The sequence below is a fragment of the Telopea speciosissima genome, chromosome 3, assembly GCF_018873765.1.
Source record: "Telopea speciosissima isolate NSW1024214 ecotype Mountain lineage chromosome 3, Tspe_v1, whole genome shotgun sequence".
Taxonomy (NCBI): Eukaryota; Viridiplantae; Streptophyta; class Magnoliopsida; order Proteales; family Proteaceae; genus Telopea; species Telopea speciosissima.
This window is the reverse complement of record NC_057918.1, coordinates 56,264,203-56,282,737: the sequence shown is the minus strand read 5'-3', so window position 1 is coordinate 56,282,737 and position 18,535 is coordinate 56,264,203. Positions and strand designations below refer to the sequence as shown.

Here is an 18,535-nt window from a genome sequence, read left to right as displayed (position 1 = left end):
TATTTCGGCCAGCCTCTATGGCTGGGGATCCAACACTTCCTGTCGCATCCCTGAAACTTTTCAACTATACCCATTTGGAAAAATTGTATATGTTAGGAACCTCATCATATGAGTAATTATTTATTATATTCATAAAGAAGTACACAACTCACCTCATTGTTGCAAATAGCCTGTTGGGTTTTACTTGGTTCCAACTTCGCAACCACTGCCTTCATTGTTCTATAAGGTCCGTATTCATCCCAACTCTATGGTTATATTGATACTTGGGGTTTAGGTAATATGCTGAAAATTGACATATAGAATTATAGATATTATCAATGTATTATATATTCTATGAAGGTATGAATAACAAAATCTAATGTGAATTAGACACATAAATTTAATACTCATGTTATGTCGATGGAGAGATTGGTAGATATTTATTTTCTTTATTGGGGTAGATAACATGTTGTCTCTTATTTTATTGAATATATTAAATAGGAGATAGCTACGTAGGCTTTAGTTCCCTAGTTGTTTTATGTTTCCAAAATAGGATAGGTTTCTTTGTCAGTTGGGTTTTACTTCTTTTAAATATGCATGTAATGTCGATGGAGAGATTGGCATTGAACGGAATAAAATTTAGCTGAGTTTGCATATGCTGCTGAGTCTTTGTGTGTTTTGTTGGTCGAGTTGGTCGACTGCTACACCTCCCTTCCTCATCATAGTTGTCATGGCGTCGCCATGGCGTCCTGGCGCTGGAGAAACTGGCATATCGACCTTTGACATGGCTCATGTATAAATATCGCCCGATATGGGTATATCGGTCGATATAAGTGTAAAAAACTCAGGTTAAATTTTTTTTTTTTTAAAAGCTTAAATGCTTTTTCCTTCATTTGTATTGGTCACATTAACATTAAAAATTAAAACCATTAAAGATTAAACAGTACACTTTAGTAGTATTCCCTAAATCCCTAATTGGATTATTGGAATTGAAATATGGGGATTTTAGAAATCGCAAAGTTTGTCAAGACAGAAGAGAGACTTCGTGAGACGTCTAGAGACTGAAGGAGTCAAGAAGACGAAGAAGTGAGAAGAAGAAGAAGAAGAAGAAGAAGAACTGAAGCTGCAAGTCTGCAACTCTCGGCAAGTTTGAACCCCTCCGGCAACCTCCAGGTAAGTAATTTTTTATTTTTTATTTATTTGGTTCTTCTTCTTCTTCTCCAATCTCCTCCCAGTCCTCCGGCGAGTGCGACTCGATCCTTCTTCTTCAGTTCTTCTCACTTCTTCGTCTTCTTCACTTCCGGCAACTTTCTCCGTCAGTTCTTCTTCTTCTTACCTTGCAGTTGCAGGTTTGCACACAGTGACAGACCTCTCAGTTTTTTTTGTTTTTTTTTCCTTTTTTCTTCTTCTTGCCTTGTAGTTGCAGGCTTGCTTACAGTCGCAGACTTCTCAGTTTTTTTTTTTACTTTTTTCTTCTTCTTGCCTTGCAGTTTCAGGCTTGCACACAATCATAGACCTCTCGGTTTTTTGTTTCTTCTTCTTGCCTTGCAGTTGCAGGCTTGCACATAGAAAGAGAAGGTGTTTTTGTTTTTATCTTCTTCTTGCCCTGCACACAGCCACACATACACAATTACACACACAGAGACAGGGAGAGAGTCGAGAGACAGAATGGGGGGTGGAGGGATTTATTACAGCCAGTAGTTCTCTCAGTTTTTTTCCCCTTCTTCTTGCCTTGCAGTTGCAGGCTTGCACAGTCACAGAGATGGTGTTTTTTTATATTTTTTCTTCTTCTTACCTTGCACACAGGCACACATACACAGTTATTTGATAGGCTAATCTATGTTTTCATACTTTCATGTACACTAATGGATATTACACTTTCATGAATTAAACCATAGTATATTAGTAGTACACTTTCATGCTGATTTTTGATGTTATAGGATATATACTATAGCATACTAAATAACATTAAAAATAGAGAAAATAAAAAATAAAACATGGTCGACATGCTCGCCATGGCGGGCGACATGTCGATATATCGACGTGACACCCCTCCACCGACTTGGATCGCCGTGACGCCGTGACAACTATGTTCCTCATTGCAGGTACAATCTTCCTTTCCTTCCTTTGTTCCTCCCCCCCTCTTCGTTAATCTCCCATATTTCTTCTCTTTCTTGCTGCTATTGTTTTCCTACCCTGCTCTGGGTGATACCTGCAGCCCTTTGAGTTGGATCGATCTCTATTGTTATGGCTTATTTCCACTTTAGAATCTGTTCATAGCTTGCTTAATTATGGGTGACCCAAACCCTAAAATTTCAGTTCTTATAACCTTTCAACTGTGAGAACCAAAACCATGATCAGATCTAAACCTTGGTTTACCAGCAACATCTTCAGGGATTTATTTCCATTCTCTCTCTGATTGTTTGGGGCTGTTGTTGGGTCTTTCGAGGAGCTTTTAGGGTCAGGAATTAGTGCCTGAATTCCAACCTTGAAAAAGGGTGAATCGAAGAAGTTCCTTCACCTGAAATGAAACCAGTTCGCTGCTGGTTTTTCTGGTTTGTATCGTGTGGTAGATTACCCCTTCCACGATATTATGTTTTTTAAGTTAGATTTCCTATACCACCTTCTCCTACTTTCTTAATCAAGTGTTGTCCCTTTATTTTATTTTGTTTCAACTTTACCCCTGCTCAATGATTCCTAAACCTCCTTATTTCCTTTTCTCTTTTACCTACCAAGTAACCCCTTGAGAAATTTGGTTTATTACCAGATTGCCACTACAATTACACATTGACCTGCTTAAGCACTTGGGTGGGCCCATAGCAATCCCAAATGGGGTTTTCGAACTTGGTATTGCATTAGAGGGTAATATAGAGAGCAAAGCCTCACAATTTGATTGTCAGCTGAGCTATCACATTGTATACATACTTCTTGTTGGTGAGCTCACTTGATTGGCTTTGCCCATCAAGGGAACCACAATTGTAAAAGTATAGGATAACAAGTCATCACTTTCATGGAAAGCCTTATTAGCTATCCTTTTTAGTTTGTGTTTTGTTGTCCAATAAAATTGTCACACCCCACTTCCAAACACCGGGAAGTGTGACTAGGATGTATGCTTACATCCCAACACCACCAGGATTGCCGATGCAATGACTAACACTCACCGTCCATAATCAAAATAATCGAAATCAGAGCAGCGGCAAACAGGTTAAAATATAAAATCAATAGAGAGGAATCTATTAGTTATATCATAATAATTAATTGTGTGTCAATTATCCATTGTTTTCACCCAAGTGTTTGAGACAAGATATAATTATCATATTCCCAAAATATACATCGATGGCAAAAGAAAAGTAATACATCAATGTATCAAAAATGAAGGCCAAGCCCTCAGTCAGCATGCCCCATTGGCCTAAACATTGCATGCTCATCCAGCCTCGTTTCCATTGAAGCCTGGTGCCTATTATCATCACTAGGATCCACCGCCGGAGGAATCTCAACAGTACTATCCAGCATAGGTACTCCTGCATCACAATCTAAAAGGGGGTATCCACGTGGAATGAGTTTCACTAAGCCCAGTGAGCAATAAAAACATGCAAACACACACAACATAGCCCATGAATGCAATTACAAGGACGCAAACCAAACATGATAGACGAATCCCTCAACGTCTCATACCACCAAGACAATTCGTGCATCAGGTCCGATGTACAGTCATGCCACATGAATACCTGAATGAGTTCAATTTTATTATTATCCACCTAACAAACATATGCCTAAGTCTGGTCTAGTACTATTGCAACACCGCAGGTAGCATCCCTGGCTCTAACCCCTCACACGAATTGTAGCCCGGCGATGACAAACCCGAGTTGCGCTGGGTGCCTGCCGGTCTCGGTACCTAAATCGGCCTCGTCGGTCGCAGTACCTAAATCGGTCTCGCTGATTTTCCCAATAAACCCCCAAGGTTTAATCCTACTACCGTGGTTCTGGTCCTAAATCGGAATCGTCGATCCCAGTATCTCAATCGGTCTCGCTAGTTTCACCGGGAGGATTATCCAACACATAAACCCCTATTGGCAAGGGTCGTGCTGGGTATAAAGTCATCCTAACCAGCATACAACTACATGCATATTAGGGTACGTACATGTGTAGGCCAGAGGTCGAGTCCATAGTACCTCGCTCGATCTCGTTATCCTCTCCCCCCCTCTAGCTTACACATGCACATACAATTTTATATCACATGGCGATCCTAAGTCCGACGCCCACTTACGGCACTTGGATCCCATTGATCACATTAACCTCATGACTATCATCCACATTCTCATCTCATCGTATAACCATTATTTATCCATCATTCACACACATATCTCAACATATTTTCAATATCCACATTCATAATTTCACCATAATAGTTCAAGTACAAACATAGTTCCTAAGCATCTAGCATTCATCATGATGGCATCCTAACATAGCTAGCCCTAGGTTAACTTATTCATATAAGATATAAAATTTTAAATGAACAAGCATAGTGAGTATAACATCATTGGCATGTAAACATAACACACGTGTTGAAGTACTGTTCACGTGAACAGTGACGTGAACAGTAAGTTAAACTCCTAGTTCTATTTTCAGTTATTTACTTCCCTTGTTTTTAGTTTCCTATTTTCCTTTTGTTTCCTATTTTACTTTTGAGTTTGAGATGTGGATTCCTATTTGTTCTAGGAGTCTGCAGTCCTAGCTCTTTCATGTAATTATGTTATTATAAATAAAGTGGTGTGTGAGAGGCTGGACATTCATTCAGTTCCAGATTTCCTCTCTTTTCTCTTCTTCATTCTCGATCTCTCTTCTTCTCTGCTGCTCGATTTTACTTCAGTTTAGTTACAACATGCATAAATGACATTCACACATCACGAGCGAGAAACATTCCAAAATTAAAGTCAAGTATCTAATCCACTCACATGTTCGTCGAATCGGTGATTTTAACCAATATCCGATTCCCGTGCGTACCCATACGACCTCTCCGAATGGTTGTAGTTGCCTAATTTAACATGTTTAGAAGATGTTAATAGTTGTAGAAAACCACCATTAAAATCCCTCAAAACCCTTGCTTAAACATCCTTGAAGTAGGCGAGGTCACCGGAGTAAATTAAGTTCTACCAAAGCTGTCAATGCACAACAGCCGGCTTTGAACCCACTTTCGAGGGCCTTTCCCTCCGATTGGGTCAAAGGTCTCTTCATTTGAAATCTAGCACTTTAAGTCTAGTTTACAACGCATTTTGAATCGCGTCGATTGATTATGTGTCGACCGAGTTATGATCGAAACAGTGGGCAGAGGTCAGTCTGACTGGCAGACGCAAATACCCTGACAATATGCAATTTATGTCTATATCTACCGGTAAACTCCAGAATGTGTCTGGCAGATGCACTCCACTCTGACCAGCAGGTGGGTACCTGGGGGCCATTTTCCGGTGAACTACTGAGTCCAAAAACGGTGGATTGGTTTTGTCCCCTTGGTCTTTTAGCTCAAATGAGGCATACCCTTGGGTCAAGGGTGGTTCCCTAACCCTGAGGGTCACCTAAAACTAGGGTTTTATGCATCCCAAATCCCCCCTTGATTCCTAAACCCTAGGTTTATATGGATTTTCATTAAGACATGGAAGGGAAGTGGTAGTAGGATGCAAATGAGTACGGAGAGGAGACTCAATTAGAGTTCCCAATTGTGGCTTAATACATAATTCTATGAGTATCATTTCCAAACCCATAGAAAATCCCCAAAAATCCCTCATTCCTAATCTAGGGTTTACATAAATGGGTTTGGTATTTGGATGCAAGGTAGATGAGAATCATTAGGGTTTGTTTAACCCCACAATGGTGGCATTAATATCTTCCATTAATGTCTTTCCCAATAGGTTGGTGGAGTACCATTGATGGTTTAAGGCCCCAAACCCAAAACCCAAAAATGAAATCAATAGAGGAAAAGAAATAGAAGTGGGCGGGAGGGATCACTCACCAAAGTAGAATGAGCTGAACTTAGCTCCTCTTCTCCACCTTCTCTTCTTCTTTTCAAGGTACTAAAACTCGGAACTCGATACCAACTTGGTCCCTTGAAAAACCGAGTCGTGTCGAGATCTCGGTGAGATCTTGCCGAGTTGGTGCATTTTTTTTTTCCGACTCGAAGCCTTGACTCGGTGGGTTTTAGAACTAGTTTGGGTTTGAAACTTGGTATTCAACCTATTTTAGGCCATTTAAACACAATGGCACTATCAGATTTTGCAAAAACAAAGTCCAAATAGGAGTTATGTACCGGTCAAACTTAATTTGGTGTGCACGAATGTTGTCAAAATCGTTCTGAATGAAAATATTTTCTTGGACATCAAAACAAATGAATATTTTACTGCACTTTTGGTTTTAGCAATGTTTTACCATATTAAGAGTTATGAAATTTTTAGATTTGAGAAAAACCCCAGCATTAGAAAGTTGAAAATTGCACCTATCGCCGAAATTCCAGTTTTTGTTCTTGAACTGGTGGGTTGACTTTTTTTCCTTTTGGAATTTTATTTTTTAACTATTTTTATTGGATTCAAATAGGGGGTATTTGCTTGTTTATGAATAATATCTTAAGTAAATGATTTACTTAAATGATATTAGGCATAAATAAGTGTTTGCCTTAGTTCCTGGCCTAAATAAGTGTCTGTATACCAAGGTTTGCATAGATAGGTGTCTGTATACCAAGATTTTCCACCAAGATCTCGAGATCTAGCACTCATATAAAGGAGTTTGGGGCGAGATTCTTGAGATCTCGAGAACTCGGCTGAGTTGTTGCACTTTTGCAACTCATATGCCAACTCGTCTCGGTTTCTCAAAAAAACGAGAAACTCGCCGAGATCTCGCGAGTTCCCGAACTATGCTTCTTCTCCTCTTCTATCGATTTTGGTTTTCTAAATGGGAAATATGCCCAAATAGGCAAATAGAAGAAGGGTTCCTATTTTAAGAGCATATAGGAACCAAGGCCTATTTGGCTGTGCATTCTACACTATTCACCCCTTTTGCATTATTTTACTTGTTAACCCCTATAGGCTTACATTCTAAATATTATTTAAAGTAGAATGACTTTAGTACCCCTAGTCTAGGTTAGCATTAAGTAGGAGTAGGCCCCACTTAGGGCTAGGTGGGGCCCACAACTAATTAATCTAATTTTTAAAGGTTTAATTGACTTGTTTTAATTCCGATTAAGCGGGACTTTCTCTGGTGCACTCGTACACATCCCAGGGCATTGATGAAATGAATCATACTTATCAAATGGCATTTGCTACCATGCATGGTTAAATTAGATTACTCATGGTTAGCCACTTATCACTAATTGTCCGGAAAAGGGATTCAGGCACCTCTCCCGATTGTCTTCACAACACGGCACGTGCACGGTGGGTAGTCGACAATTTTACCATAGTCAATGTATTTTCTGTCCTTTTTATCAATAATTTTATCCTTGACTGCTACAGTCCAAGGTCACCGGTGTCGACAGTTGCCGGTATCGAAACACCTATTATTAAAATTTCAAATTAGCCCAGATTTTTGGGCACGGGTGTAACAAAAATGTATTCTTTGAGTGGATTTTCTGATTGGTCCAACCAGAAGGGGACCTCTGGTTGGCAGACCTACTTCTGCCATATGGGAAGTCATGGGGCCAGAATTTTGACAGATAAACCCCAAAGTCCCCAGCTCATATGTCAAGTTTCAGTAGCAGCCCAAACGGAGTTTGTGACATGGCAAAGTTAAGTATTGAAAAATACTGGACCTCCAATAGGGTGCACTGATTAATGAGGGATGCATGGAAGTACATAGGAGGGTATACCATTACATGGGAGGGTAAGTGATATAATTTTGACTCGTGGCTAATACAGAATTACAGATCATTACCTAGACATCCAACTGGTTGGAATTGCCACATTTTCCTTCCTAACGGTGCAAATCGGTGTGCCGACTAGGAAAAAAATAATGGTTAACCCAACCAGGAATCATTTTATATATACATGTATGTGTGTGTTATGTTGTGCCTTTTTTTCCTAATGTAGATAGGAGAAAAATCATGCTTCACAGAGTGTTTTCTGAATGTTTTCTCAGAGCTTGTTAATTCAGTATTATGCTTCCTTCTATTTTCAGGATAACATTGGAGTCCTTGTCGACCAAAATGGGAAGCTTCTTCAAGAAGGTAGGATAGTTTGGTCCGAGGCCCCTGCGCCTGTTGTTATCCTCATGCCGTATGCGATTGCTTGTTTACCGAGACATATTGAGGTATCTGGAACTTAACAGTTTTGTTGCTTCTGTAATTTGACATGCAAATTTTCTATGATTTACCCATCTTTTTCTCTAACCTTTGCACGGGGTTCAGATTCGATCTCTCCGAGCGCCTTATCAGTTGGTTCAAACAGTTGCTCTCCGTGATGTTCGTCATCTATTCCCAAGCAACAATAGTGTCATTATTGCATTGGAGAACTCTGTTTATGGGCTCTTACCTGTTCCTCTTGGTGTACAGGTATATCTTCTAACAGCATCAAAGTTTTGTGGGGTGTATGTTCTCATATGTTATGGTAAATTGTGAACATACTTCTTTGGCTTGATGAACAGGACACTCAGTATTGGTAGATATTTATGGAGTTTAGGGAGAGGAGCAAAAACATGTCTTGGATAGTGATTCTAGCAAAATATGAATGCTTGAGTTGATAGCACAGTGATACTATCACTTGAGTGCATGTAATGAAAAGAGCGTTTCCATGACCATCAAATTGTTTCTGGGCTTTGTCAAGGAAACAATTTGTTTCACCAGGGTGCTCGACAATGTTTGAAATTTTGACTTTAATATCCGAAAACTTGCGAAGTCTTTTGATTTTGACTGGGATGAAATGAAAACCTGGTGGAAATAAAATAATACCAGAATTCTGTTGAAATGGCTGAAATGTTTCAGTCAAAATGGAAAAATGGTGTTGTTTCATTGGAACATTATAATCATTAAGTAATAGTACCAAATTTTGAGTCATCTCAATTCATTTTGTATGAAACAGTTGAAATGACATATAATTAGTGAAACTAAGGAAATCCTACCAATAGTTAGCATTATAGAAATTGTTTCAATGTGATTTTCTCACCCCTTATCAGTTTTCAAGTACTCACATGTAATATTTGTTGATCATTAGCTATCATATCATGAAATTATTAATTTACTTTTTATTGAATTTAAGTGATTATTTATTTTTTGTAAAGATTAAGAAAAGAATATTATATTTTGAAAAAAAGGAATTGAATCTAAAATAGATACTAATGATGTAAACATTTAGCTTGGGTTGTGTTTTAACTTGTGGTTTATATCTCTATTTGTCAGTTGGTCAAAAGTCTGAAAACACATGACAGACTATCTACTTAGGTTTTGAAACCATAAAACCCGTATCGATAATTTTCTTTGGTATTTAATAATGGGACAACTGCTCTAATAAGCATACCCGGAAGTTTTGTTGCAGATTTCAATGTTTTCCACACACTTTGATGAGCTTTTTACAAGATTTTGGCCCAATTTCATACATTTGCCTGAAATTTTTTGGTTTCGACAGGGTGTGTAATTCACCTCTGTAACGTCCCGAGCTCAGACAGGGTTCAAGGCACTGCTCTCACGAGCACTGACCCATAAGGTCACAAATAAACATGTAAAAGTAGTAGCAAAAGTCCCTGTCTCGCATACAACACAGCGGAAGCATAAAGGTTAAGTTAAGAATTAATTTATGCATTGGTGGCAAATAGCTACATTTATGCATACACAAAAATCTGAATCAAACATACCAAAGTATTATTTACAATTCAAAAGTCAACTGTTCTTAAAATAACAAAATGTCTTTTGGGTCCTAACCTTGGGTTCTCAACTCACATACACTAGCTGTACAAGCCTCCTCATCTAAAAATGTCAACATAAATGGGATGAGCTTACACCCAGTGAGGTACACATGGTTCTATACATGAAAGCATTCAAAGATACAATAATGGTTATAAAGACATAAATGACAAATCAAAGAAATTCATTCCTTAATTAGTTAGGTCAGGTCTTGGCCATTTAGTGAACTATCGAAGTGCACAAATCGTTGAGGGTGGTAGTCGACCTCGTATCATTATTCTACTCGTATTCTCAGGCACTGCAGCCCTGGGGAGGATGATACAGTGAGCCTTATAGACGAGCTCTACTCCCGTTTATCCAGGAACCAGAGCCATGGGGGAGGAGCCCTCATCTAATAAACATCATACTATTTAGACGGGCTCTACTTCCATGTATCCAGGCACCAGAGCCCTAGGGAAGGAACCCTCATCTAATAAGCATCATACTAATATAGACGGGCTCTACTCCCATGTATCTAGGCACCGGAGCCCTAGGGGAGGAACCTTTATCTATAAACATCATAATAGACATGTCTACCACCATGTTTCCAGGCACCGTAGCCCTAGTGGAGGACAAACTCTAGTTCATTGTAGACCACATCTACACCTTGTTCCAGGCGACCGGAGCCCTGGGGCGGACGTGGTCCTATTCATCATAAGGCCTTCATCCAGTACATAACCCCCTACTGGAAAGGGGCAATAGCCATTGGGATGTTTTACAAAGTTACCATTAACCATGCATACATGCATACTTCTCTTTCATTCATTCACTTCCATCTCTTCATTACCATTTTCATTTCCTAACCATTCATTACTTTCCACTGGCGTAACATGTGAAATCGTTCTCATACATATTTCATTGCATGACATATATCAGATTCATATCACATTCATAAATCATATGCTTATCATTTGATATAAACATCTCATGTCATACTTCATTTTACATTCAAGTAATATCAAGTAAACACTTTAAGCATTCCCATGGCATTCATTCATATAGCAATATATAAATCAAGCATCATTCAATAAGCACATCACATCATACAATTCATACCCATGCTTCCCTCACACAACATGCATACACTATATTATAGTACATAGTCATGGATCCCTCACCTTTGACTCAACTTCTCTGTTATTCTTAATTTCCTTTCAATTCACTGCTCTAGCAGCACTAAGACTCATTAAAATAATATAACATCATATAAATAATAACAAAGAATAATAGGGCATTCCTACAATAATACAAATATTAATAAAATAGTTACAGAAGTATTAAAAATATTCAATTCCATCTAAGTATCAATAAAATAATTATGGCGTGCATGTGGGGTGTTACATTCTCCCCCCTAGTAAAAATTTCATTCTTGAAATTTCTTAGCTGGTTACTTAAACTTACAACTTAAAAAGAATGGGTTATTCAGAACTTACTGTTCCAATGAATTCTAACCCAAACGACAATGTAAAGTTGACTACGAAAATCGTTAAGTAAGAAGTAAAACAGAAACATATTAAAGCAGAGCACTAATATTTAAAACAATGAAGAAAGCACATACTAGTGTCAAGGATGACAAGAGCTCGACTTAAAATAAAAGAAATATGGAAAGATCTAAATACGAGCTTGTCATAAAATCGTAAAAACATCTTAAATCAGCAAATACAACTTCAGAGGAAAAACATCGTCCCTCATAAAATGAAGAAAACTGAATATCGAAATAATGAAATAAAGAAAACTGAAAACATACACCAGCCTTGTGAAGACATATCTTCACGCTTGTAAAACAAAAGAAACATGAGAAACATTAACCCAAAAGAATAAAATAAGTACATGAATGCATCCAACATATCGAGGACATCCATCGACAATACATGACTTGAGATTAGACTCATTCTAATACTCAATTGTTGTCCAATTAGAGCAACAACCATATGTCAACTCTGAAATACTGTTAAAATAATAATAAGAAATACAATATTGTTTACATATCTCATGTAAACAAAATAAAATTTCATTACCATACTTGAAATCAATAAAATGTAATAATCTCATACTATTCAAATTAAAGAACATAATAAACAAAACTTTTTAAGTCAATATCACACTTGCAACTACAGCTGAAGATGCCTTTGCATCCTGCTGGGTAAAAACCAAGTCCCTCCTTTGCACCTGGGGCTTTTAACCCCCCTTAGCTAATTTGTTGTCGTTGTTGTTGTTGTTGTTCCCCTGAACATTTCCCACAAGGCATTGCCTCATTTTATGCCCCACCTTCCCACACATATAATTGATTCCAGTGCCAGATCTGCACTGGCCATGGTGGTGTTTTCCACATTTACGACACAGTTCTGGATCTTTTCCAATGGATGCTCCCTATCCAGGGTTGGTCTTTTGCTGTTTTTGGGTTAAATTGCCCTTAGTACTCTGAGCTGGGTGAAACCGCTTTCCCTACCCTTTATCTTCTACTTTTTGAATTCCCTTGCCTTGCCCTTCAATTACTAGGGCACGCCTCATAACTGAAAGGTACGTGGCACGCTCAAATGCTTCCACTAAGCGCTGAAATTCTAAAGTCAGTTCACTCTCATTTTGACTGTTCCTACTCATCTATGGTCACAAAGTGTGGAGTAGAACAAAACAACTCCTCAAACTCCCTCTCATGATCTATCATAGTACCCTCCATAGATGGTGCAGGAATACCCTCATCTGGCTGTTCCTGGACTGGTACCTCTGGTACCGGATCCTCTTCCCCAGCTGGAAGTGGTCGAGGGGATTCAATCCTCCTACGCGGTGCCACTCTTCAGGCAACCACAAATTAAAGATAGACAGGGCGCGTCAGACAAACAATCTTGTTTCGTCCAACGTAGGGTAAATAACACATATAGTAATTATGCTCTTTATCTTCTTATTTTAATCCTATGTCACCAGTTCTATGTTTACATACGTCAGAGCTGAATTGCTCTGATACTATTTGTAATGTCTCGAGCCTAGACAGGGTTCAAGGCATTGCTCTCGTGAGTGCTGACCCAGAAGGGTCACAAATAAACTTGTAAAAGTAGTAGCAAAAGTCCCAGTCTCGCATACGACACAACGGAAGCATAAAAGTTTAGTTAAAAGTTAATTTATGCACTGGTGGCAAATAACTACATTTATGCATATACAAAAAACTGAATCAAACATACCAAAGTATTATTTACAAATAAAAAAGTCAACTGTTCTTAACATCACAAAATGTCTTTTGGGTCCTAACCCTGGGTTCTCAACTCACATACACTAGAGTTGTACAAGCCTCCTCATCTGAAAAATGTCAACATAAATGGGATGAGCTTATGCCCAGTGAGGTACACATGATTCTATACATGCAAACATTCAAAGATATAATAATGGTTACAAAGACATAAATGACAAACCATAGAAATTCATTCCTTAATTAGTTAGGTCAGGTCTTGGCCATTTAGTGAACTGCCGAAGTGCACAAATCATTGAGGGTGGTAGTCGACCTCGTGTCATTATTCTACTCGTATTCCCAGGTACTGCAGCCCTGGGGAGGATGATATGGTGAGCATTACAGACGAGCTCTATTCCTGTGTATCCAAGCACCGGAGCCCTGGGGGAGAAACCCTCATCTAATAAACATTATACTATTTAGACGGGCTCTACTTCCATGTATCCAAGCATCGAAGCCCTGGGGAGGAACCCTCATCTAATAAGCATCATACTAATATAGACGGGCTCTACTCCCATGCATCCAGGCACCGGAGCCCTGGGGGAGGAACCCTTATCTATAAACATCATACTAGACATGTCTACCCCCATGTGTATAGGCACCATAGCCCTAGTGGAGGACAAACTCTAGTTCATTGTAGGCCACATCTACACCTTGTTCCAGGCGACTGGAGCCTTGGAGCAGGCGTGGTTCTACTCATCATAAGGCCCTCATCCAATACATAACTCCCTAATGGAAAGGGGTGGTAGCCATAGAAATGTTTTACAAAGTTACCATTAACCATACATATATACGTATTTCTCTTTCATTCATTTACTGCCATCTCGTCATTACCATTTTCATTTCACAATCATTCATTACTTTCTACTGGCATAACATGTGAAATCGTTCTCATACATATTTCATTGCATGATATATATCAGATTCATATCACATTCATAAATCATATGCTTATCATTTTATATAAACATCTCATGTCATAGTTCGTTTTACATTCAAGTAATATCAAGTAAACACTTTAAGCATTCACGTGGCATTCATTCATATAACAAAATATAAATCAAGCATCATTCAATAACACATCACATCATACAATTCATACCCATGCTTGCCTCACACAACATGCATACAATATATTATAGTACATAGTCATGGATCCCTCACCTTTGACTCAACTTCTCTGTTTCTTCTTAATTTCCTAACGTAGTCCTAGGTAGGAGTAGTCCCACTAGGAACCAGGGTAATAGGATCACCAAACAAGGGTGGTCGATTGGGACAGCTTAGGCTAATTTGGGCAGAATTAGGGTTGGGGTTAAATAATGGTAATGGGGTTTATAGGGTTTTAATATGCAGGTTTAGGAGGCTTTAATGGCATAAGAATATTAGGGTTTGGAAGGGTTCTAAAATTCTGCAGTTGGGCAGAATCGAGTTGCAGGTTCTTTAGGTTTAATAGAGTGGGGGAATGGAGGGGTTATAGTGGAGACTAAGGGCTAGGGTTAAGGTTGAGTGTGGGGAGTGATGTGGGGAATGTAGGCTGGAAGTAGGGTTTGAAAGTGAAGGCTAAATCTGGAATTATGGGGGAGTCCTAGTGGAGGTAGGAGTGCAGGTTTAATGGAGAATTAGGTTGATGGATGGAGGGGACTGTAGATTAGGTCTAAGTAGAAGAAGTTTTAAATAAAAAAACAGATTCAAACTCACTGTATTGCAGGACAATGGTAGCAGCTTGAATGATTTGAAAGGACCTCCTGATCTTCGCAATGCAAGGAGTCGCAGGAGTCCACCTACCCTTCACCACCTTGAGATCCTCAGGGATGTAAACACTCACAAGGAGCAGAGGCAGCAGCACAATGGCAGCAGCAAAGCTTGAAAAGCAGGAAAATTTTATGCAGGAAAATAGTGAGGGAGCCTGCCCATGATTACTAGTATTTATAGTTTTAAAAAAGGGCCAAAAGGCCTTACAGATATTCAAATCTGGATTAGGAATCCCAGATCTGAGTCCTAGTTACAATCCTAGTCACAAAACAACTCCACCCTCTTAAAATCGTGGAGGGGGGAGATTAAAACAAAGTTTAAACAAAAATATAAAAGATGCTCTAAAAGCCAATAGAAATAAAACAAAAAACAGCCAATAGGAAAGAGTCACTTAAATTGGACCATTGGTTGGACCAGTTCAATCTAAGAGCTCAAAAAAAAACTAAGTACAGGAAAAAGAGAAAGGCTCCAACACAAAACAGCCAAGTCAAGGCTTCTTCTTCTTTCTAATGCTTGGACCTGCATCATTTGCTTTCAATTCACTGCTCCAGCAGCACTAAGACTCATTAAAATAATATAACAACATCATATAAATAATACCAATGAATAATAGGGCATTCCCACAATAATACAAATATTAATAAAATATTCATAGAAGTATTAAAAATATTCAATTCCATCCAAGTATCAATAAAATAATTATGACATGCATGTGGGGTGTTACAACCTCCCTGTTGAAATTGCAAACCTTGTCAAAGAACTGTCGAGTCTGTAAGATTGGATTGTCCAAATCATTCTAACCAGGCAATCCTACTGCTGGACTGGGGGTTACAGTGGGATGTCTTTTTCACGAAAAGAGTGATTTGAACCAATGATGTCCTTGTATGTGTAACAAAGGTACTACCACTGCAATAAACATATTTGTTGGTGTTCCTTGCTGCTATAGTTAATATTTATAGCATTTTTAACTCATTTAGGCAACCCATTGACGGCAGACTATTTGAACCAGTGCACTGACGTTAAAACCATTGGCTACCAAACCAGAATTGTACGACGTCCTTGTCCGTTGTAGAAACATTGAATGGAGATTTCTTTTTAATCTATTCTACTATTAAGTTATGAGTGGGTTCAAAGACCAAATTTGAGGGAATCTGTCTTGTGCAGAGATTCTTGACATGGTTCATTTTTGTGAACTCTACAAGCTTTCATTTGACACAAATACTTTTGTTGGCCCTTCTTTAAATAGTAGTTTAAAGGTGTTCAGATTCCCAAGCTGATGAAAAACTGTGTTAAGTCCGAAAACCTTCTCTTATTTGACTCATAGCCCGATTTTTTGCAGTTGTTATTGGAAATGGGGATGGAAATCATTGCATTTGGAGTTTTTCTAAGAAATTATTGTCTATTAGATCTTTCTATTTTGTTTTGTTTTGTTTATTCCAATCTGCCTTCCTTTCCACCCAAGAGGATTCGAAAATTCCGGAGTTCAGAGAAAGGTTGTTTCCTTCTTTCTTTCTTCTGCCTCTGCGAGCTCCTTTCTGGTAACTATCTGATGCAGTGGCATTATCTTGGCTGGACCGTTACGGCCCGCTTTGCAAACCCAAACCCAAATCCAAACAAAACCAGCCCAACCCAGGCTTTTTGTCTGATATGGTCTGGTAGGGGTTTATTTATTTATTTGGGGTTAGTTCTGTAATTTAGCTTTATCTTATTTTATTTATTATATAGTTTTTTATGAGATTATTTATTATATAGTTGGTTAGCTACGTAGGTGAATTACTTGGAGTTAGTTTCCTATTTTGAGATGGGTTGTTTCAGAAGTTTCTGCTAGGAGTCTTTTCTTTATCTTTATATGGTTGTATGTAACAATCGATCAGAGATTGACTGGAATATTGAATTGAATTTGTTTGAGTTGGCTGTGTGGCCTGTAGTCGACGGATTGTTGCTGAAGCTTCTTCCTTTCTCCCCCCTCATAGTTAGTAAGTTCGCGTATTAGTTGCCGTATACTGCTTCAGCTGCTCAAATTTCTCCCATTTGTCTTCATCCGCTTCTGCTGCTCAACTTTCTCAAAGAGTTTTTTGTGTTTTGCATGTAGTTGTTCTAAATAAAGCCCTGGGTTCTCTCTATATATTTTCGAACAGTTACAAATAGTCAGAGTCCATAAAGATGTGAGTTCATTTTTTAACTTATATTGTGATAAAGCAATGTCTTAGTATGTAATGGTCCATATGGGATCAAAGTCATGGTGGCCGTCCACTGGCTCCACAAATTAAACCTGTAGTCCTTTGGATCTCAAGAAAAGGATTTTACAGTTAGGGTGTAGGGAACAATGGTAACAAAGATTGTAAGAAAGTAATCCCTCGATCCTCTTAAATCTATATCCAAATTGGTATGTTTCTGTATTTTATTAGGGTAATAAAATTCTATGTTAGTGTTTTCTTATTTTATTGATTATAAATGGTTGGGTGTTGCAATTGTTTAATAGTATTGGTGGCCAGTTGAGTGTTATTCTTAATGAATAGGTATCATTAGAATGAATTATCGCAGTTTTTAAGGAAACTTTCGAGATTTTTTTATTTGGATACCCGTATTTTTGCTCCCGTACTATTTTAGAGCAACCGTATCAAAACACGTACGTATCATTGTCGTACAGGTTTTATTGTGCCAGATTTTTGAAAACGAACTATTGCCATGTGAGCCAATTAATTGCCGTACGTATCCGTTCCCGTATTATTGCTGTACCCGAACTTACTAACTATGTCCCCCCTCCACATTGAACATGACTTCTCCTTTCGGATAGTCACTCTCGGTTGGTAACTGTTCTTCACATCTTCTTTCTCCTTGCTGTTCGGTGTGTAAGATCATAATATTAGGGCGACTCAACCCTAGAGTCTCCTTTCCCAAACGACCTCCATGCTGTGATTTAACTTCCCTGAAATAAAGTCTGCCCGGCAACCGCTGCCTGGTAGCAATTGCAGAGCTTGGGTAAATCTCCTCCCTTTCAGTTTGGACTGTTAATGGTGTGCAACCTGTAGTTCTAATCAATTTCAACCTTCCCCTGCAATTTTTGGCTAGCTGGAGCTTTCTTGAGAGAGATCCATTGCTGCAAGTCTTCCCCTTTCTAGCTGGCTCCTGTACAAGGTTGAAGACAGCCTCATATCGTGTGAGTTACTTAACCTATATTTCTGTATTTCCTAAAATACCCTTCTCTAAGCTCATTCCTAGTGTTATCTTTCTTTTACATTGATGCCAAGGTTACCCTCAATCATTATTCATTATTTCTTAAACCCAATCTTGTCTCTATTCATAGACCTAAGTGCCTTTAAGATTCTGTTTATTTACTAGGTTGCCACTCCCCTTTGTAAACTTCAATTAATTTACAAAATCACCATTATCTTATATTTTTTGCCTATTATTCCCTTGGGTGGACCCATAAGCGATCTGAACCAGGGTTTTCAAACTCCGGATTGCATTACTAGCTCTTCTCTGACAAAATTTTCTCAACTGTTCATCTCCTATAAGCCCATGAGGCTTAATACATCCTCTTGCATTTTTCATTTAGGTAGTGTTGGAATATGGGTATTTGGGTATTACGTGTGACATGGGTCGATCCATGATATAAGATCGACCCATGGGGTGTTATTTCTATTTTAGTTATTTTCCCTTTCCTAGTT

General features: G+C 38.6%; 1 protein-coding gene across 3 annotated transcripts in view; it reads left to right on the top strand.

The window, feature by feature from the left end:
* The first annotated feature begins 8,140 nt into the window (after positions 1 to 8,140).
* Positions 8,141 to 18,535, top strand: part of LOC122656605 (vacuolar sorting protein 39-like) — a 35,367-nt gene continuing 24,972 nt past the window's right edge. For all 3 annotated transcript variants that reach the window (XM_043851200.1, XM_043851201.1, XM_043851202.1), the window contains exons 1-2: positions 8,141 to 8,268; positions 8,366 to 8,509. In XM_043851200.1, coding sequence (XP_043707135.1) covers positions 8,230 to 8,268; positions 8,366 to 8,509 — 183 coding nt within the window. In that variant the 5' untranslated portion in view covers positions 8,141 to 8,229. The remainder of the gene's footprint in view (positions 8,269 to 8,365; positions 8,510 to 18,535) is intronic.